This window comes from Bos indicus, chromosome 3 (genome assembly GCF_029378745.1).
Source record: "Bos indicus isolate NIAB-ARS_2022 breed Sahiwal x Tharparkar chromosome 3, NIAB-ARS_B.indTharparkar_mat_pri_1.0, whole genome shotgun sequence".
NCBI classification, from domain to species: domain Eukaryota; kingdom Metazoa; phylum Chordata; class Mammalia; order Artiodactyla; family Bovidae; genus Bos; species Bos indicus.
The window spans coordinates 94,123,305-94,145,107 of NC_091762.1; the positions used below are offsets into that span (position 1 = coordinate 94,123,305).

The following is a 21,803-nucleotide window of genomic DNA, read 5'->3' on the forward strand; positions in this document are numbered from 1 at the left end:
TGGCTTCCCTGGTGGCTCAGATGGTAAAGCATTTGTCTATAGTGCGGGAGACCCGGGTTCAATCCCTGGGTTGGGAAGATCCCCTGGAGAAGGAAATGGCAATCCACTCCAGGACTATTGCCTGGAGAATCCCATGGACAGAGGAGCCTGGTAGGCTACAGTCCATGGGGTCGCAAAGAGTCGGACACGACTGAGTGACTTCACTTGACTTCACTTCATTCAAGTTAAACTAAAACTGCTAGCATGTTTGAGTCATTGATTAAACACAGATATATCCATATACATACATGTATTTAATAGGTTACGAGAATATTTACATGTCGGTTAGATAAAAAGCATCATATTTAAAATCAACATATTATAAACTGTTGCCTTTTGGGTAATTTTAAAATTTTACCTTTGAATATTATGGACTGTTCTTGTGTAGAAGGAGACAGAAAACGTACAGTCATTAGATTGTTGATGAAGGAAGATTTAGGGAGAGACTTGGGGAAAAATATGTGTATGCATTGAGTAGATATGTTTTTTTCCCCACTTAAACAATATTAACCATTTATAGTACATCAACCAAATTATACCTAATAAGTTTTTCATATGTGGCCCTTCTGTCTGGATTGATTTTTATGTAAAAATGACATTCATATAGGTAAAAATACTTTTTGAATAAAAATTGTAAAAATTACATCTTTTTCAAAGTAAATCCCAGATCATGTAGTACAGTCTGCAATACTGTTCTCTTGGTTTTATTTGCTGCTTTTCTTGTTATAAAGTAAATGCTTAAGAGCTTAGAATATGAAGCCAGACTTTCCAGACTCAAATTTTAGTTGTACCACTTACAGGTTGTGTGTCCTTTGACAAATTACTGGTGTCAATGCTTCAGTTTTCTCATCTGTAAAATGGCAATAAGTTAGTATCTTTTTGATAAAAAGAGTGTTTATGAGGATGAAATGGGTTAAGCCATAGCTTAGAAAAGTACCCGGTATACAATAACTTATTAAATTTCTGCTGCCATTGTTGTTATTATTACTATTATCATCCTAAATTTTATGAATCAAAATTACCTGTCAAAAATATTTGCATTTTGACTTAGCAGAGATAGCTTATTGACTCTAGCCATACCTCCTTATTGGCTCTAGTGTCAGTTCTAAACTTCTTTTTCTCTCTCTGTCTGCCCTGTCAGCTCTCCGTTATTTATCAGCTTTTTGGCCATTTTTCAAGGAAATTTTTAAGGAATTATTTTGGTTCAATTTAACCTGTGAAGGAATTTTACATTTTCTTTTGTAATAAATAGCTAACTCTCATTGTGTAAAAGCTCTAAAGCATATTATTGATAAGAGCTTTTACCTTTTTAGACTCACTGCAATTCACTGTCAAGCTGGCAAAAATATTTAAAATACGTATTTCCACTGAAATACATGGATAGTACATCTTAAGTCACATAGCATAGGTTTTCAAGATTTAGTCTGATTGATGGATTATTCCCTGCATTATATACCCTCTGTGTTCTTTGAGGACCTCTATCTTGTTATCTACAGGATTTATTTGCAAATTCTTGATTGAGCTCTTTGTATTTATTCATTGTCATATCCACCATGCATAATACAATTCCTGATATATGGCTCTTCAGCACATTTGTTTTGAATAAATTAATTCCAACAAGTACTACTAAGAGATTTTCTTTAAACTTCAAATGAGATAATGTTAATCCATCTATTTTTGTTTAGATTAGATATTTTATGGTGTGGAGCCTACCTTGGAGATGTAGAGAAAGACTTCAGAGTGGAAGTGTGCTTCACCTGTTAGTCCTTCCTTAGGAGCTTTGATTGGGCAGACTCTCCATATATTAACAGCAAATGAGGCCAATAGAGTTAGCCTTTTACTGCCATGGATAATTTAAAAGAACTATATTGTCAAAGCTTTGTAGGTTCTCATTTCGTGACTCCTGTGGAAGTTAGTCTTCAGAAGTAAATGATGTCCTCCTCTGTTTACTATATGAAGGTTTAACAACTTTGACTAGATTGTATATGTACTTAGAAAAAACTTTTAGGGATGTTAAAACCTTTCTTTTTAAGGTAATTACAATGTTCTGATAGTACTTGGGACTCTGCCTGTCTGTGGTTTGTGATAATACAGCAGATGACATCAAGAGAGATAAGAGATTTTGTTGGGTTGATGCTCAATACAAGAACATCCATCATCTTATGGATTATCCACAGAAGCACTAAGAGTGATTTTTAGAAGGAGACTATTACATGTTTACCATAGAGTAAACATTTGACAGTTGTTGACATTAGCTTAACTGTTTTATTTTTTTTTTCCTTATTAGTATTATATGTAGATGTGGAATCTGATTTTCACGCTAAAGTTCCTGTTGTGGTGTGCAAAGATCGGAAAAGGTTGGTAACAGTGAAGAGAAAGTAAAGTTTTTTGTTTTTGTTTTTTTTTGAAATAACAGCAACCAAGTATGCAGTGAGTATTTCTAAGAGAGAACATTTTTGTTTTAGATTTCTCCTTGGATTAACTTGATTAAGCTAGTTTCTATTTCTTAAAAATAGCAAGCCTACTACAAGCTTTTGAACAAGAAATGGGGTTACCAGAGAGTTAGAAATAAAACGTTCTGATGCAAAACTTTTCATTTTTTTATTCACCCAACAGTATTGAGCACTTACTATATGTTAGGTACTGCTTTGCTTTCAAACTTTTGCTTTCTTACTTTTGTTTCAAAGTAAGAAATAGTCTTTGTTCTCAAGAAGCTCACTGTCTATTAGAATTTAGTTTTTAGTTCACTGAAATTGAGGTGTCATTGGATATGACTTTCTGTTTGGATATTTATAGGACTGAGACAGCAACATACCTTTGATAAAGGAAACTAAAATAATCCTATTTGAGACCAATGTGGGAGAGATGGAAACAGTACAGAAATAATAAAGTGTTCTTTTATTGATTATTTATCATTATTTCTTGTATTTTAAGATTACTGTGCTTTCTTATTCAAAGCTAGAAGGATCTATGAAGATCTAGTTCAACTTCCTTATTTTCTAAATTTGAAAATTGAGACCTAGAGTAAGTGATTTATCCAAATTCAAATTATTCAGGGGAAAGTTAGAACTGGAATAGAAGTATTAACGATTTCTAGTGATTTTTCTATCACATTGTGTTAAATTGCCTTTGTGGCAACCTCAGTCACATTCTCCCTGTCACCAAAATGTTTCTGCTATAATTTTGTTTAAGGTATCTCTTACTTTCACTTAAATATAAGCGTTACTTGTGGATTAATAGATAAATTCTTTCTAATCTCTAATCTGGAAATAGCCTAACAATAAAATCTTAAAAGTTAGACAGTAAAAATTAGATTTAAGAAGTATAGCTAGTTCAGTATTTCATATTTTGTTTTTATTATATGCAAAGCAAAAAGAATGGACTAGGAAGATATGTTGCATTGTTTAACATTGATGTGATCAGTGTCTTTCCCCTCATATAAATCAAATTTTGATTAATCATAATGCAGCTTTTGAGATTAATTTTTCATGATTTTAAGTACTAATTACTTAAGATTATTTTTTTCTGAAGTATAAATGAACAGATAAAACATCTTTAATTTATATGGAACTTGATGGAAATGATACATAGTTTTCAGTTAGCTGTAAGTTTATTAAAATATTTGTTTTTTATTATGACTTCTTAGGTGTTAACTATGGATACCTGGAAAGTATAGCCACAGGATTTGAAATATTCTGCTTTTTAAGGTATTAATACAGTGAACTTTGTTTCTTTTTCATTCACAGTGGTTTACTTTGTAGAGTGAGTGCAGGAAATGATATGGCATGCCTCACTACTGATTTGCTTGCTGCTCTTGGCAAAATGGAACCTGTCTTTACTCCTTTGGTGTTAGCCTTTCGCTATTGGGCTAAGGTATGTGGAACAGAAGGGAAAAGTACTTAATATTTAGATAACTAAGGCTTTTTCTTACACAAATACATAATATAAATTATAGTATTGTGGGGACAAAATAGTTATCTGTGCTGGACAGAAAGTGGTATGGCAGGTTCTGATAATGGAATGAAAATAAAGTTTCACAGGCATGTAGAGTTATTTAGAGATTTTAGATTTTTGATTATTATAGTTCATTCTCTTTTATGCCATGTAGAAATATTCTCTTATATCTAGACTTAGGTTTTCACTCTTCCTGTAAGTTAAAGTTGTAAGGTTGTAAGATATGGTTACGCAAGTTAAGATTCTTATGTTTGCATGTTTTTTTTCCAGTTTCTGTCTTAGAATATTATTCTCTTTCCTCTTAAATTGTTGATAACCTGCTGCAGTTTTTGAACGGGAAACTGCTAAGATTTAGGTATCTGAGTTTCCTAAATTAGAATTAACTTACATTATTAAAGGCTGTGATTCCCCCTCTGCTCCCCCTTTCTACCCTTGGAGGTAGCAAGGAGTGGTAATTACCAGTATCAGTCCAAATGACAAGAGAGAGAAATTTTAGCTTTTTTGTATACTGTTCGTCAGTACAGTATTCATTACTTGTTAGACTAGTGATGAGTAAATTCTCTGTCTTACACAAGGAAGATGAATTAAAGGGATAGTGGTGGAGTGATAACTTGAGAACAAAAACAGACAGAGGGTTCTTTTTAAATATTTTGCCTCAACTTTTGATTGGAGGAATCTCCCCATAGTTGGGGCAGAACCAGCTGAGTGGAACAACTTAAAAAATAAGAAACTATCAGAAGCCTACAGTTGGGGTGTCTTCATACGTAAGGCCTTTGTGTTTGTTATTCCCTTCATCTAAAATGTTCTTACCCCCACATATCCCTGGGTTAGGAAAATCCCCTGGAGAAGGGAATGGCTACCCACTCCAGTATTCTGGCCCGGAGAGTTCCATGGACAGAGGAGCCTGGCAGGTTATAGTCCATGGGGTTGCAAAGAGTGGGACACAACTGAGCAACTTTAACTTTTTCCACATATCCAGAATGGTTCACTCTCTTACTTTTTTTCAAGTTTCTCCTCAAATTTCATCTTTCCAGAGTTTCATGGCCCACCCTGTATAAAATAGCATCACTCTCTCCGCCTTTTCCTTTTTTAATTTGTTCATATCATTTCTTACTACCTGCCATACATATATTCATGTATTGTTTATAATCTGTTTTCTTCTGTGAAATTATAAGCACTGTGAGGATAGGAATTTTAGTCTGTTTCATTATTCATGGCTGGTCCCAATGCTTCTCATTTTCCTGTGCCAGCTCAGAGTAGGCATTTAATAAGTATTTGTTGAATACATGAACTAGTTTTTCAGAAAGATTTTTAACCCTTGGAAGTGACTGGGAGAGGTGAACCAGTCTAAAGAAAATATAAGCAAGTGGAATATATGGAAGATACCATTGTAACAAAAGCTAATATATTGTGACCATGTAGGGTTTATTTCAGGAATATAACAGTAGTTTAATCTCAGGAAATCTGGTAGCATAATGTATTATAGTAACAGTTTGAAGTGGAATTAACATCATAGATGCTGATAAGGCATATTCTTCCTTAAAGAAAATTCTTAAGTAAACTAGAAATGGAACTTAATGACTATTTTCTAAAACCCCCAAACAAAACAGAAGCAAACACCATCAAAAAGGTGAATTGCTCAAGCCATCTGTGTTAAAATAAGGAATATTACAGAGATGTTCACCAATGATGTTATACATTATTTTGGAGATTTTTTAAAAAAATGCAGCAAGGAAAGAAGACAAAGTAATGAATGTAAATACTGGAAAAACAAAATGTTCTTTTTGCTAGTGATATGATTGTATACCTAGAAAATTGAGGTTAAAAACTACTAGAATCTGTGATGACTAAATACAATATAAACGTATAAAAACCAGTGGCTTTTCTCTGTCATAAAAATAACCTTCTAGAATAGACATAGGGAACAATATTACCTTCATGACAGTGATAAAAATTATAAAATACTAAGGAATAAATTTAATTGGAAAGGTACAGGAAGAGAATTATTGAATGGTGAAAACAGGCTCTGAGCAAATTTATTTATTGAGAAAACATTTGTTAAATGCTTCCTGTGTGCTACATACTGTTCTTAGGTGCTGGAAACATCTAACAGGATGAACTGAGTCCTTCTGTTGTGAAGCTTACATACTTGTGGAAGAATCAGACAGTAAACAAATATATAAATAACACAATATGTGGTAGAATTTAGTGCCATTAAAATGAGATGGTGTGTTAAGAGTGTGACATTTCATTGGATGGCAGGGAAGTCTCTTTGAGGATGTGATATATAAACTCAGACCAGCGTAACTAGCCACTTGAACATCTGAGGGAGTAGCATCCAAGGGATAGCTCGTACAAAGTCTTGAAGGTGAGAATGGATTCTTGAGAAGCAAAACAAGGCAAGAGTGGCTGGAGTGAAGCGAGTAAGAGTGAAAGTTGTAGTGGATGAGGTTAGGCAGATACTTGTAGTGGTAAGGAATTTGTATTTTAATTGCAGTGGGAAGGCATAGGATGAGTTTTGTAAGCAGTGTGTGACTTGATGTGATTTATGTTTGGAGAAGGTCTTTCTGGGGTAAAGAGTAGTAATGGGTAACCAATTGAACAGGATTTTGTGGTAGATTAGCTGGAGAGGATAATGACCTGTGTTGGTTCCATCACTTCATGGCAAATAGATGGGGAAACGATGGAAACAGTGACAAACTTTATTTTGGGGGGCTCCAAAATCACTGCAGATGGTGACTGCAGCCATGGAATTAAAAGACGCTTTCTCCTTGGAAGAAAAGTTATGATCAACCTAGACAGCATATTAAAAAGCAGAGACATTTCTTTGCCAACAAAGGTCTGTCTAGTCAAAGCTTTGGTTTTTCCATTAGTCATGTATGGATGTGAGAGTTGGACTATAAAGAAAGCTGAGCACCGAAGAATTGATGCTTTTGAACTGCGGTGTTGGAGAAGACTCTTGAGAGTCCCTTGGACTGCAAGGAGATCCAACCAGTCCATCCTAAGAGAGATCAGTTCTGAATATTCATTGAAAGGACTGATGCTGAAGCTGAAACTCTAGTACTTTGGCCACCTGATGCAAAGAACTGACTCATTTGAAAAGACCCTGATGCTGGGAAAGATTGAAGGTGGGAGAAGGAGATGACAGAGGATGAGATGGTTGGATGGCATCTCCGACTCAATGGACATGAGTTTGAGTAAGCTCCAGGAGTTGGTGATGGACAGGGGAGCCTGGCATGCTGCAGTCCATGGGGTCGCAAAGAGTCACACACGACTGAGCGACTGAACTGAACTGAACTGAGACAGATTTGGGATAACTTTTATTAGTAGGACTGGCAGCGGTGAAGGACGTTAAGAATTAAGGGAAATGCTGAGTGATGACAACTGCTAAATTTTTGGAAAATGGAAAGATACTAAGTTTTTGGATAGAGAGATGGTATCCCTGAAATGTAAAATCTTCTTAAATTAATTTTCGAGTGTACAGTAGTTTAAATTAGAATCACCAAGAATTTTTAAAAAAATTATAAGATAATACTTTAACTTAGTATGGAAGAATAAATGTTTGAGAGTAGCCAAAATAATTCAGAAAAAGAAAACTAGTGGAAGAAGATGTACTTTACCTTATAAAACTGCTTTAGTCAAGTATATACCATTGGCATAGGGATAGACAAATAGATCTCTGGAGCAGAATAGAAAGCCCAGAAGTAAATCCTAGTGTAAATTAAATTTTAGTCTATGAAAAAATAAAATATTTCAGTGAGAAAACAATGGTTTATTTAATAAATGGTGCTGTCACAACATATCTTTCTTAAAGAAAATAATGTTGGACCTTAGCACACTGCAAAAATAAATTCCACTTAAATGAAAATTCAGAATTTTAGAAGAAAATTTAAGAGTATGTGTATATAACCTGTGGATTAGAGAAATCTTTTCACCATGGTAGGAAACCTAGAATCTATAAGCATCTTTAACTACATAAACATTAGTATATTTTATAGGATAAAAGTACCATAAATAATGCCAAAGCAGATTAGGAAAAATAACATTTTTCAAATGTATATAACATATATAAAGGGTTATTATCTATAACGTAAAAAGAACACATACAAATTGATACGTATTGTTGAAAACAGAAAAATTGGCAAAAGACTTAATAGTTCAGAAAAGAGCAAATTCAAATCGTTAGTAAATACATGAAAATTTGCATAACCTAGTAGGATCAAGGAAATGCAAATTGAAGTAATTATTAGATATTACATCTCACCCATCCTGTTGACAAATTTTTAAAAAACTGATAACACCTATACACCTGAAACTAACACAACTTTGTAATTCAACTATATTTTAATTAAAAAAAAAAACAGCAACTGGTAACACCTAGTGTTGGAAACCATGTGTATACATTCTTGTTACAGATGAAAAGAGGAAATTTTACACTGATTCTGGAAAACAGTATTATAATATCTATTAGAATTTAAATATATCACATTTTAAAATCCAGCAAACACTTCCCTGGTAATATAATGCATAGAAATGAGCACCAGCACTCAGGAAAATGTAGAAGGATAAATACTACAGTAGTGTTTAAAAGTGGCAAAAACTGGGAACAAATGTAAAAATCCTTGGGTGGGGAACTATTGAATAACCATCCAGACCATAGTCTATAATTTAATCATTTAAAAGGATACATTAGACATATGCTAATTGACTAAGGAGCTTCCCAGGTGGCTCGGTGAAGAATCTGCCTGCCAACACAGGAGACGTAGGAGACACAGTTCAATCCCTGGGTTGGGAATATCCTCTGGAGGAGAAAATGGCAACCCACTCCAGTATTCTTGCCTGGAAAATCTCATGAACAGAGAAGCCTGAAAGGCTATATTCCATAGGGTCTCTCTCGCAAAGAGCTGAACATGACTTAGTAACTGAGCACACAATCGACTAACAGGAACTTTCTTGGTGCATTGTTAAGGAAGAATTATAATATACAGAGAGATATCTGTTAATACACAATTTTAGTAAAACAGTGACAAAAAAGATAAAATCCTCCCTGTATTTATATAGAAAATTGGAATATATATATATTTGTGTATGGTTGAGTATAGAAAAAGGCATGGAAGAGTACATAGAAGATTGTTAACATTGAGACAGAAGTGGGAAATATGAAAATAATATTTTTTAAAGATGTCCACAGTAAAAGCACTATGGGTGATATGATTCCATTCAACTAAAAAATATATGTCTTCATATGCACTAAGGAAATGAGTTGATACCAATTTATAAATCAGGGTGGTGTGATTTCAAGTAATTCCTTGTATTTTTCATTATTTGAACTTTTAACAATGATTGTGGAAGGAAATAAAAGCTACTTTTATTTTGAGGGGAACAGAAAGAAAGTTAAATGGTGGTTCTTTTTTCCCCTCTTCATTTTGCAGTTGTGCTATATTGACTCCCAAACTGATGGTGGAATCCCTTCTTACTGTTTTGCTTTAATGGTGATGTTTTTTCTACAACAAAGAAAACCCCCTCTTCTTCCTTGCTTACTTGGAAGTTGGGTAAGCATGAGTTTGTAACATGTATGTGTATGTATATATGTATGTATGTATGTAGTTTGCTCTTGCAGAGTACTCGGTTCATACATTTAAAGCTGGATTTCTGGTTTGTCTGTTTGTTCATCTTGTTTTTTTCTTTTAATAATTTTTTCACTACCTATCTGGAATGCCTTTTTATATAGATTGAAGGCTTTGACCCAAAAAGAATGGATGACTTTCAGCTGAAGGGCATAGTAGAAGAGAAGTTTGTGAAGTGGGAATATAATTCAAGTAGTGCAACTGAGAGAAACTCAATTGCTGAGGAAAACAAAGCTAAGGCAGACCAACCAAAAGATGATACCAAGAAGACAGAAACAACTAACCAAAGTAATGCCAGGAAGGAAAAATATGGCAAAGTAAGCTTATTTTGTTTTTGCTTTTGGCTTTTCTATCTGTAGAATTTGTGATACCTTTGATTAAAGCTATTTTAATAGTAGATTGACTGACTGACCTTAAGTAAGCCTCTTGGCCTCATATTCCTCATCTGTAAAGTGAGGGGTTGATCTGGTTTAGTTTTTCAGTACCAATATTCTTTAATGAATTCATACCTCATTTTGAAAGACTTGTATTATTTGAATCATATCAAGGTAATTCTTTGTATCCTTTTCATTTAGATAGAAAAATTTTCCTTTAGAGATGGGCTGTGACCAAAGCTTTAGTATATGCCTATACTGATTATGTTGCCAGATTGGTGGATAAATGAAGACCTTATGCTTCTTTAGAGGGTGGCTTGCTTATTTAATCATTCAGCATTCATTTATTAAGGACCAGCTATGTGCCTGGCATTATCTTGAGCGCTAGATAACCCAAGATGAATATTCATGGATGATTATGTCCTCTAAAAGTGTGTAGTCTTCTGAAGCAGACAGACATGTTATTACAAAAATTACATTACAGATATCATTGCTCTAGCTATACTGAATTATATGTAGTTCTATAAACTCATATTCAAGTCTTCTGCTTTCCTAGACTACCTTCTACCCTTTCCTCAAACCATCAGTACTCCAGCTAATGATTTTGCTTATTCTCTAAGAAAACTGAGGCAGTGAAAAGAGAACTTCCATTCCTACCACTAGCTCCCACTCTGCACCCACATATTCTGCCTTGCTGCCTGCTTTCATAAAGGAACTTCCCCTGTTGTTGTCTGAAGTCATTTTCTCAACTTGTGTATTTTGTCTCATCTTTTCTTGTCTATTTTAGAACATTGCCCTAGCAATTCTATCCTAGGTTACCAATTTTTCATTCTCGATTGATCATACATGCTTTTATTTCTCCCACTTGAAAGAAAAATCTTGCTACCACTTCCCTTCCCAGCTATTTTCTTGCTTCCTTTTGAAGAAAACCTTCTTGAAAGAATTGTTTATGTATACTATTTCCCAGTTTCTCTGTCTCCTCGTAATTCAGTCTACTCAGGCTTTGATCCCTATCAGTCTACCAAAACTTATATCATCAGTGTCCTCTGCATGGCTAAATCCAATAGTTATTTCTTAATTTTTATCTTTTTTTATTTGTCAGCAGCATTTGCCAGTTGATCATTTCCTTCTCTAAAAAATTTCTTAACTTGGCTTTCAGAATACCACACCCATGACTGGTTATTCCTCCTCAGTCTCTTTGTTGGTTCCTCCTTTCCTCTCCAATCACTTTAATGTTCTTGATCCCCCTTTTTTATGTGTCTACACTCCCTTGATGATTTCATCCAATCCCGTGGATTACTTCTCTCTTTCATACCCCATCCAAAGTCTATCAGGAAATCCTGTCATCTCTACTTCAAAATAAATCCAGTTTGGCCACCTCCCGTTACCATCCTAATCCTAGCCATATGATCTTTGGCCTGGATTACTACCACAACCTCATAAGTTTCCTTGAATTTACCCTTCCTTCCCCATTTTATAGTCTGTTCTCAACACAACAGTCAGAATTGTTCTTCTAAAACTTAAGTCAGATCATGCCCTTCTCCTTCCCCACCCTCCAGTTACCCCTCATTTAATTTAGAGTAAAGGCCAAAGAGTGCTTACTGATGAGCTGTTTCCTTCTCTCTCTGCCACACTAGTTTTCTTTTTAAAACTGTTTACACTCCTACTTTATCCTGCTTTAGTGTGTTTGCTCTGTTTCCTGTTCTTAGAATACTTTTTCTTCTTTTTCAAATCAAACCTTTTCAACAAGTCCTATCCTGACCACTGTATTTTAACACTGAAATCTCCTGCTTCCATATCCCATCTCCTTTACTAAACATACTCAACTTTTTCTTATTTCCACAACAATTTTCTTCTTCTAATTTACTGTGTAATTTACGTATTAAGTTTGTTGTTTATTATCTTCTTCTAGTTTACTCTAGATTGTAAACTCCATTAAGGCAAAAAACTTTGGTTTTTTTTTTTCATGGGTATATCCCCAGTGCATGGCACATAGTAGGCACTCAATGAATAGTTGTAGAATGGAATGAGTGAATGACTGTTTTATGCTTTTTTATACCTTAGTGGTCACTTTTAGTCAGCATTCATCTAGCTAATTCCTTTAGAATTTAGATACTACCTTTTCTGTTAAGACCCCTCTGATTTAGAGGTCCATTTTAACTTACAGCCTTTACTGTAAATGTTAAAAGGTCTCTTCCACTCCTAATGGTCTGTGAAAGAGGACCTCATCTTGTTTGAGTGGCACTATGCAGTAATGATAAGCAGCATGGACCCACGTGGTCCTGAGTCACATCCAACTTCATAGTTGTTGAATTAGTTATTTATGTGTAGCACTTAGAAGAGTGAGTGATGCATGGTTTACATGGCAGCTCCTGTTTTTTTTTTTTTCCTTTTATCCGCAGCACAGTGCTATGGATTTAGTGGGTTCTAAAATGTTTGTTGAATGAAGGAATTAGCTTTTGAAAACCCTGGGCCTTTACATAGATTTTATAAGTAATTGCTATAATGGAAGAGTTATAGTAGTTATACAGTGGTTAGCAACCTTGGTTGCACAGGAGAATCACTTAGAAAGGAAGCTTTAAAAATCTCTGTCCATTAAGTCATAGTCTTGGAAAGGGTATGGGAGATGGGAATGGGGTCAAACTAAAATTAGTGAATTTTAGTGCTCTCAGTGTGATTCTAATGTGCAGCCAAGGTTGAGAATCACTGGTTTAGTGGAAAGAACACAAAATTCTAGGAGTTAGTAATCTGGGACACTGTGTTCCCAGCTGTGCCACAAATTGCTTTTTGGCAACTAACCCCTTTATGCCTCAGTTTTTGAAAAGGTGATCCATCTCTAAGGCCTTTTTAAATTGAAAATTAAGTGATTCTATAGTTTTGTGAAGCTTAAAGGTATTTTTTCTTTTCTAGTCTCCTTTAACATTGGAAACACCAAATCGGGTGTCCCTGGGACAGTTATGGTTAGAGCTGCTAAAATTTTACACACTGGATTTTGCTTTGGAGGAATATGTCATATGTGTACGAATAAAAGATATTTTAACAAGAGAAAACAAAAACTGGCCTAAAAGGCGGATAGCCATTGAAGGTGAGATGATATGTTATATTTCATTTGGAGAATTTTTGTGTGTGTGTGCTACTCATTATCTATTTCTTTTTTAAAAATTAATTTATTTGTTTTTGGCTGTGCTAGGTCTTCATTGCTATGCACAGGCTTTGTCTAGTTGTGGCGAGTGGGGGCTGCTCTTTGTTGTGATGCGAAGCTGTGGCTTTTCTTGTTGGGGAGCATGGGGTCTAGGCATGCAGGCTTCAGTAGTTGCAACTCATGGGCTCTTGGAACACTGGCTCAGTAGTTGTGATGCTGGGACTTAGTTGCTCCACAGCATGTGGAATCTTCCTGGACCAGGGATTGAACGCATGTCCCCTACCTTGGCAGATGAATTCTTAACCACTAGACAATCAGGGAAGCCCCCTCCTCATCTATTTCTAAAATAGTATTATATATAAATTTTACCCTTTCACTTTGTAGCACTATATGCCACCAGGTTGTCAGTAAATATTTTGGATAAATTCTTTATTAAGTCCATGATAGCTTAATAGGATTAATGCTTATTTGAAAGTTTCTAGTCTGTAAATATTATAATGGCTAGGGTTATTAGCTTATTTACATGCCTTTATTTTTAATTGTAAAAAATTTCAAAATATAGAAAAATAGAATAGCTATATAAATGAATAAGATAGCTTTGAATATATTTGTGCCATAAAATTATGTTAAAGTATAATTTTAAAACTCAGTTTTTCATTGTCTTGTACCTCATCTGTTAAATGTGGCTAAGCTAAAGGAAAAAAGAACAATTGATATTGACAAATAAGCTTTCATATGAAATCTCAAGAACATTAAGATAGAAATTAATAGTAAATATTGAAGAATAGTAAAGAATATTAATAATATGGCTTCCAAATTCTTAATAAAAAAATTTAAATTCTACAACATTTTGCTCATCTTTTATAGATAGGAAATTGAATTTCTGTCATCATTTTATTATTAGTCTGTTTCGACTGCACATTCTTCTGTTCCCTTCATCCTCTGTATGCCTTCTCTATTGTCAGTTGGACCTATAGATATTCTCATGCACTCACATCTTTTACTCTCTTGAGATCTGAAGTCTGCAACCATCATAATTTCTCTGCCTTTTTTTCCCCTAGAAAAGGGAAAGAGGCTAGGTAAAGCTTTTTAAAGCCTATGGATTTAGATAACAGTAAAAAGAAAAGTAACAGATGCCCCAATCTTAATATTATGAAGCCTGGCCTATTATTAATTCTTTTACTTAATGATCTTCAGTAGTGGAGAAAATGTGTATTGTCTTTTGGGTGGCATCATTCTTTTTTCCTGGGGCATATTTTTATTAAGGCTTATAAAATCCAAACACCCATAAACATTTTGAGAATTCTGTTCTATGCTCCTAGTAATGAGGATTCAGTTGTCACAAGCATTTTCAGCATAGACATTTTAGACTGGATCAGAATTGAAATTTTGGTTTAATCTTTACTTTTAGGTTTCTTTCTGCTTTTCTTTCTATTATTTCTCTTTCTTTCTGTCTTTAATTTTCTGATTATTACTGAAGTTAATCTTAAAATATAACTTGAATCCTTGAGTGTTTTAGGTTGTATATTATTTGTTTAAATTGCAAGGAGTATATAACTAAAGAATACTATGACAAGAGATGAAAATTATTAATAAAATAGGTCCCAGAGCTTGAAAAATTTCACTCTAAGACTGTACAGTGAAACATGTTAGCATAGCTTTTTCTACCAATTTCATCACTGCAATTTTGTAATTACTAAGTTGGCCTCCTCAGCCATTCTGTCATTAATTACCTTATTTTATTCTTTTCTCCCTCTTTTTTTTAAGTTTTTTATTTTATGATAGAAACAGAAGAAAGACACTGCTTTTTCATTTCCAGTTAGCAGGAACTCTCACTGGGAGTGGGGAAACGTACTCTGCTGACAATGTAGCTGTTCGTATAAGCTTGGAAATGGAGTTTGTTAGTAAATACTTAGCTACTGACCATTTTCTTTTTTACTAGATCCATTTTCAATCAAGAGGAATGTTGCACGGAGCTTGAACAGCCAGCTTGTCTATGAATATGTTGTAGAGAGATTCAGGGCAGCTTATCGTTACTTTGCCTGTCCTCAGAAGAAGGGTGGAAATAAATCTACAGTGGATTCCATGAAAAAAGAGAAGGGGAAAATAAGCAATAAGAAACCAGTGAAGACTGAAACTGTGGCATCCAGTTGTTGCACTCTACTTGGGGAAAGCACAGAAAAAGTAAATGCAGGAAAAGGTCAACCTGATAAATACAATGAAATGGAATGTACATCACAGCGATGTATTACTGAAGCTGATAATTTGTTGGTAAATGATCTAGATTTGGCTAAACGTGGACAGGAATCTTCATCTCTTTCTACCAGTGAAAACAGTGAATTAGAGCCCAGATCAATTAAAAATCAAGATGTTTTAGCACCCTCAGAAACTTGTTTTAAAAAGGATTTCAGCCAGTATAATTGCATTGATTATAAATCCCCTGAACCAGATGAATCTTCTGGTACAGACTGTAGGTCAGATTTAGAAACAAAAAGTTCACATCAGATTGTGTGCACTGACACATCTGCTACCTCTTGCAACTGCAAAGCTACAGAAGATGCTTCTGACCCTAATGATGATGAGAACCACCCCATCCAGGAATTATATTATGTGTTTGATAAGTTTATTTTAACCTCTGGCAAGGTAGGATACAGTTTGTAAACATTCTGTAAGATTTTGTGGTTGTTGTATGACTCTGTATTTAATGGTTTTTAGATTCAGAAGTGTAAAAATAGCTTCTGTGATGTTAGATTGCTTTTGGAATGGTATTGTGGTGTGTGTGTGTGTGTATATATATATATATATATATTTTTTTTTTTTTTTTTTTTTTTACTTTTTGTGTATTTGCCTTATAAGAATGTACATGAAACCCTGAAAAGCACTCTTTTTCTGGTTGGTGTGCTTAACTTTTTCATATATGAAAGGATTTGTTACAAAAGTGAGTTTGGTAAAGGCAGCATATATTTTAAGTTTTGTTGCTTTTTTATAGGTGTGATTATATTTCCTTCTACAAAGGAGAACACAGTGTAAACTTTAATAGTATTTTAAAGTTTTTGATGAAGCTTAGGAGCTGTTATATAAACTTAACTAAAGATAGTTGAGTTAAAACTATGTAAGGTCAGGAACCAAAAAAAAAAAAAAAAAGAAAAAATTCAGAACCTGTGTCTGCCACTGAGCTTCTCTTTGGATTTTGGCACTTTTCTCATGAGTCTTTAACTTTTCTACTTTTAAAGTGGAATAGTCTGAACTTTAACTTGATGAATTACAGAAAATAAACTACTTTGTAACAGAAAATAATTACTTTGTGAATAAAATTTTAGCTAAGTTTTACATTGCCTCAAGTACAGGGTATGTAACTGAACATATTATCAGCGCCTCGTATGAAAAAATGATTATATAGATAATGTATAAATCAAATAGAATACCAAAAAACCCTGAAAAGTCATCAAGTTTTATTGTTTGATCAATAATTATTTATTAACAAGCTTAAAAAATTTTACCCTAATTACTAAAATGTGTATTTTCATCCTTTTTAAGGGTACTCTGTCCCATTTTGTTTAGGTGTAGTATTTAGGGCATGTTGCTGCTGCTGCTGCTAAGTCTCTTCAGTAGTGTCCGACTCTGTGCGACCCCATAGACGGCAGCCCACCAGGCTCCCCCGTCCCTGGGATTCTCCAGGCAGGAGTACTGGAGTGGGTTGCCATTTCCTTCTCCAATGCATGAAAGTGAAAAGTGAAAGTGAAGTCGCTCAGTCATGTCTGACTCTTAGCAACCCCATGGACTGTAGTCTACCAGGCTCCTCTGTCCGTGGGATTTTCCAGGCAAGAGTACTGGAGTGGGGTGCCATTATAATGGACTGTTAAAAAGATGAAATAAATGGCAGATTTTTAGAAGAGCCTCTTAATAATATAACTGCAGCTTACATTTCTTATACTTTTTTTTTCCTGGAAACTTATCTTAGGGTAACTGTTTCTCCAATTTTATTTCTCTCTGTATTTATCTGTAACATATTTCTAGAATTTTCTGGTAAATATGTCATTTTTATAAAGGTTTTTAAGCTGATAATGGCACCCCACTCCAGTACTCTTGCCTGGAAAATCCCATGGACGGAGGAGCCTGGTAGGCTGCAGTCCATGGGGTCGCTAGAGTCGGACACGACTGAGCGACTTCACTTTCACTTCTCACTTTCATGCATTGGAGAAGGAAATGGCAACCCACTCCAGTGTTCTTGCCTTGAGAATCCCCGGGACGGGGCAGCCTGGTGGGCTGCCATCTATGGGGTCACACACAGTCGGACACGACTGAAGCGACTTAGCAGAGCAGCAGATAGCAGCAGGAGCACAGTATTCTCACAAATACAAATTTCTGTGTATATTTGGCTAGGTAACTGTCCAGACTAATCCTGGAGAAAGAAGCTAAGTTCCTAAGCATATTACAATAAAGCAAAGAGTAGTGCTCTTCCTTAATCATATTTTTTTTTTTTCTCCAAGCTTGAATTTTTACTGTTTTGGTTCCCTGTCTGGTAGTCCATTGGAATATATTTGAAAATGGTATTGACAGGGTTTGAAAGTTAAGTTTGTGATTATTGCCTAAGAATTGTTTCTTGTATATAGTTACTTTTAGTGTTCAACCCTTTAGTTTGTTTTCTTGAGTACCATGTTAATGTAATAAATTGAACCAACTAGTCTAGGTTCTATAATTAATTGACTCTAAAGACAGAAAATGTTTAGAGTGAAATGAAAGGTACCACTTGAACTTTCTTTATAATCTAGTTTGTTAAGGACCTTAATAGATTAAAATGGGATGCATACATTTCATTTTGGGAGCTGATCAAACTCTTTGAAATAACCTGTTGCTTTTGTGTCTCCTGCTATTTCCTTTATCCTTCATTTTCAGGTAAATCTAATCCTTGGTAATATCATTTTAGTGAAGAAGAAAATGTTGGCTCAAAGTATGTTTATTTACATTTAATACTGAATTTCAGTAATATGCTTTTTTTTTTTTTAACCTCTTGAAAGTGCAGGCTTTCAGACTGAGTTACTAGTTTCTTTTTGTACTACTTTGTAAGTGATTATGAAGTCCCTCAATAGCTTGTTTGATTATTAGATTTTTTTTTTAACCTTTGTATAGCCGCCAACAATAGTATGCAGCATCTGCAAAAAGGATGGCCATTCAAAAAATGATTGCCCAGAGGATTTCAGGAAAATTGATTTAAAACCTCTACCACCAATGACAAATCGATTTCGGGATATACTTGATTTAGTATGTAAAAGATGTTTTGGTAAGTCTTTTATTATTAGAGCTACTGAGACTAGATTTTTTTTTAGTTTTGGTATTTATTTATTTTTTTACTTGAATATAGTTTGCTAACATTTTGTTTGAGTAGAGCTTCTAAATAGTTTAGACACCCAACACATATATTTATTAAGTGCCTACTCAATGCCAAAGGGAATGCAGAGTCCATAGTGTTGCTTTTAAGGAGCCTTAGACTCTAGATTTGTGCTTCTAGTTTGATGGTCACTAGATATATGTGGCTATTTCAGTTCAGTTCAGTCCCTCAGTCGTGTCTGACTCTTTCAGTCGCTCAGTCGTGTCTGACTCTTTCAACCCCATGAACCATAGCAAGCTAGGCCTCCCTGTCCATCACCAACTCCCAGAGTCCACCCAAACCCATGTCCATCGAGTCGGTGACACCATCCAACCATCTCATCCTCTGTCATCCCCTTCTCCTCCTGCCCTCAGTCTTTCCCAGCATCAGGGTCTTTTCACATGAGTCAGCTCTTCACATCAGGTGGCCAAAGTATTGGAGTTTCAGCTTCAACATCAGTCCTTCCAATGAACACCCAGGACGGATCTTCTTTAGGATGGACTGGTTGGATCTCCTTGCAGTCCAAGGGACTCTCAAGAGTCTTCTCCAACACCATAGTTCAAAAGCATCAATTCTTCGGCGCTTAGCTTTCTTCACAGTCCAACTCTCACATCCATACATGACCACTGGAAAAACCATAGCCTTGACTAGATGGACCTTTGTTGGCAAAGTAATGTCTCTGCTTTTTTAATATGCTATCTAGGTTGGTCATAACTTTCTTTCCAAGGAGTAAGCGTCTTTTAATTTCATGGCTGCAGTCACCATCTGCAGTGATTTTGGAGCCCAGAAAAATAAAATCAGCCACTGTTTCCCCATCTACTTGCCATGAAGTGATGGGACCGGATGCCATGATCTTAGTTTTCTGAATGTTGAGCTTTAAGCTAACTTTTTCACTCTCCTCTTTGACTTTCATCAAGAGGCTCTTTAGTTCTTCACTTTCTACCATAAGGGTGGTGTCCTCCGCATATCTGAGGTTATTGATAATTCTCCCGACCATCTTGATTCCGACTTGTGTTTCCTCCAGCCCAGTGTTTCTCATGATGTACTCTGCATATAAGTTAAATAAGCAGGGTGACAATATACAGCCTTGACGAACTCCTTTTCCTATTTGGAACCAGTCTGTTGTTCCATGTCCAGTTCTAACTGTTGCTTCCTGACCTGCATACACGTTTCTCAAGAGGCAGATCAGGTGGTCTGACATTCCCATCTCTTTGAGAATTTTCCACAGTTTGTGGTGATCCACACAGTCAAAGGCTTTGACATAGTCAATAAAGCAGAAATAGATGTCTTTCTGGAACCCTTGCTTTTTCGATGATCCAGCGGATGTTGGCAATTTGATCTCTGGTTCCTCTGCCTTTTCTAAAACCAGCTTGATCATCTGGAAGTTCATGGTTCACGTATTGCTGAAGCCTGGCTTGGAGAATTTTCAGCATTACTTTACTAGAGTGTGAGATGAGTGCAATTGTGCAGTAGTTTGAGCATTCTTTGGCATTGCCTTTCTTTGGGATTGGAATGAAAACTGACCTTTTCCAGTCCTGTGGCCACTGCTGAGTTTTCCAAATTTGCTGGCATATGGAGTGCAGTACTTTAACAGCATCATCTTCCAAGATTTGAAATAGCTCAATTGGAATTTCATCACCTCCACTAGCTTTGTTCATAGTGATGCTTTCTAAGGCCCACTTGACATCACATTTCAGGATGTCTGGCTCTAGGTGAGTGATCACACCATCGTGATTATCTTGGTCGTGAATGTCTTTTTTGTACAGTTCTTCTGTGTATTCTTGCCATCTCTTCTTAATATCTTCTGCTTCTGTTAGGTCCCTACCATTTCTGTCCTTTATTGTGCCCATCTTTGCATGAAATGTTCCCTTGGTATCTCTAATTTTCTTGAAGAGATCTCTGCTGCTGCTGCTAAGTCGCTTCAGTCGTGTCCAACTCTGTGCGACCCCATAGATGGCAGCCCACCAGGCTCCCCCGTCCCTGGCATTCTCCAGGCAAGAACACTGGAGTGGGTTACCATTTCCTTCTCCAATGCATGTAAGTGAAAAGTGAAAGTGAAGTCGCTCAGTCGTGTCTGACTTTTAGCAACCCCATGGACTGCAGCCTACCAGGCTCCTCCATCCATGGGATTTTCCAGGCAAGAGTACTGGAGTGGGGTGCCATAGCCTTCTCCGATAGTCTTTCCCATTCTATTGTTTTCCTCTATTTCTTTGCATTGATCCCTGAGGAAGGCTTTCTTATCTCTCCTTGCTGTTCTTTGGAGCTCTGCATTCAAATGGATATATCTTTCCTTTGCTCCTTTGCTTTTCACTTCCCTTCTTTTCACAGCTATTTGTGGCTGTTTAAATTAAATAAAGAATTCAGCTCCTCAGTTAAACTAGCGCACTTCAAGTACTGATGTGTACTGGCCTGCCTTTAGCTGCTGCATGTGGCTAGTGGCTACTGCATTGGACAGTCTGGTTAGAGAACATTGCTGTCATTGCAGTTTTCTTGCACCGTATTGCTCTAAATGGATGTATACCAACCCATGTATGTACACATATTTATAAATATTTCTCTGTGACCATCTTAACCTTTATCAAGCTAAATATGAGGTTGTACTGATGTCTCCAACTCTAATACATTACCGTGTGGCTCTTTCTAGCCTCCTTTTTCTGCTTATTTGTAAATCTCCAACTCTTAACAGGGAGAAACCTGACTTCCACCATGTGCCACCCATTTATTTAATTGCTCCATTTAAGTACACATGTATGGCATTATCAGAACTGTTATCGTCTACCCCAATGGGAAGCAACTTTATCAATTAGAGTACAGTGCTTATGTGCAGTTCCTTTAACCTTCAGTCTTAAAGACTCTACTTAATTTTGAAATTATTTAGATTAGCACTGTTTCCCCCTACTCCCTTGAGTGAAGTTTTCTTACACATTTATAATACAGCAGGATTCTTTTGCTATAGACTACATTCCATCCTGAATTCCCTGACCTCTTAGATAATTTTTTAAAATTTGCGTACCATAAAGTTGACTCCTTCTTTGTACTGCAAAGTTCCGTGGGTGTTTACAAGTGCATCATGTCATATATTACCATTAGAGTATCTACAGAATAGTTTCTCCACTCTTAAAAAAAAACACCTGTATTTCAGCTATTCAGCTTGCAACCATTGATGCTGCATTTGTTTTTCAAAAGATGAATATTAGTTTAATTCTTTACCATATTAACTCTTTGAGTCTAGAGGAAGAAATAGGAAAAAAAGACTATTCTTAAGGAGTATGTGGTTTTATTTGGAAAAATAAATGAAT

The 21,803-nt window shown here is 35.6% G+C and overlaps 1 protein-coding gene across 10 annotated transcripts in view; it reads left to right on the forward strand.

Annotated features, from left to right (window-relative positions):
- TUT4 (terminal uridylyl transferase 4) overlaps positions 1 to 21,803 on the forward strand; it is a 129,216-nt gene that overhangs the window by 66,572 nt on the left and 40,841 nt on the right. For all 10 annotated transcript variants that reach the window (XM_019957473.2, XM_019957469.2, XM_019957474.2 and 7 more), the window contains exons 8-14: positions 2,327 to 2,396; positions 3,786 to 3,912; positions 9,426 to 9,545; positions 9,725 to 9,937; positions 12,905 to 13,079; positions 15,079 to 15,779; positions 18,267 to 18,417. In XM_019957473.2, the coding sequence (XP_019813032.2) occupies positions 2,327 to 2,396; positions 3,786 to 3,912; positions 9,426 to 9,545; positions 9,725 to 9,937; positions 12,905 to 13,079; positions 15,079 to 15,779; positions 18,267 to 18,417 (1,557 nt within the window). The remainder of the gene's footprint in view (positions 1 to 2,326; positions 2,397 to 3,785; positions 3,913 to 9,425; positions 9,546 to 9,724; positions 9,938 to 12,904; positions 13,080 to 15,078; positions 15,780 to 18,266; positions 18,418 to 21,803) is intronic.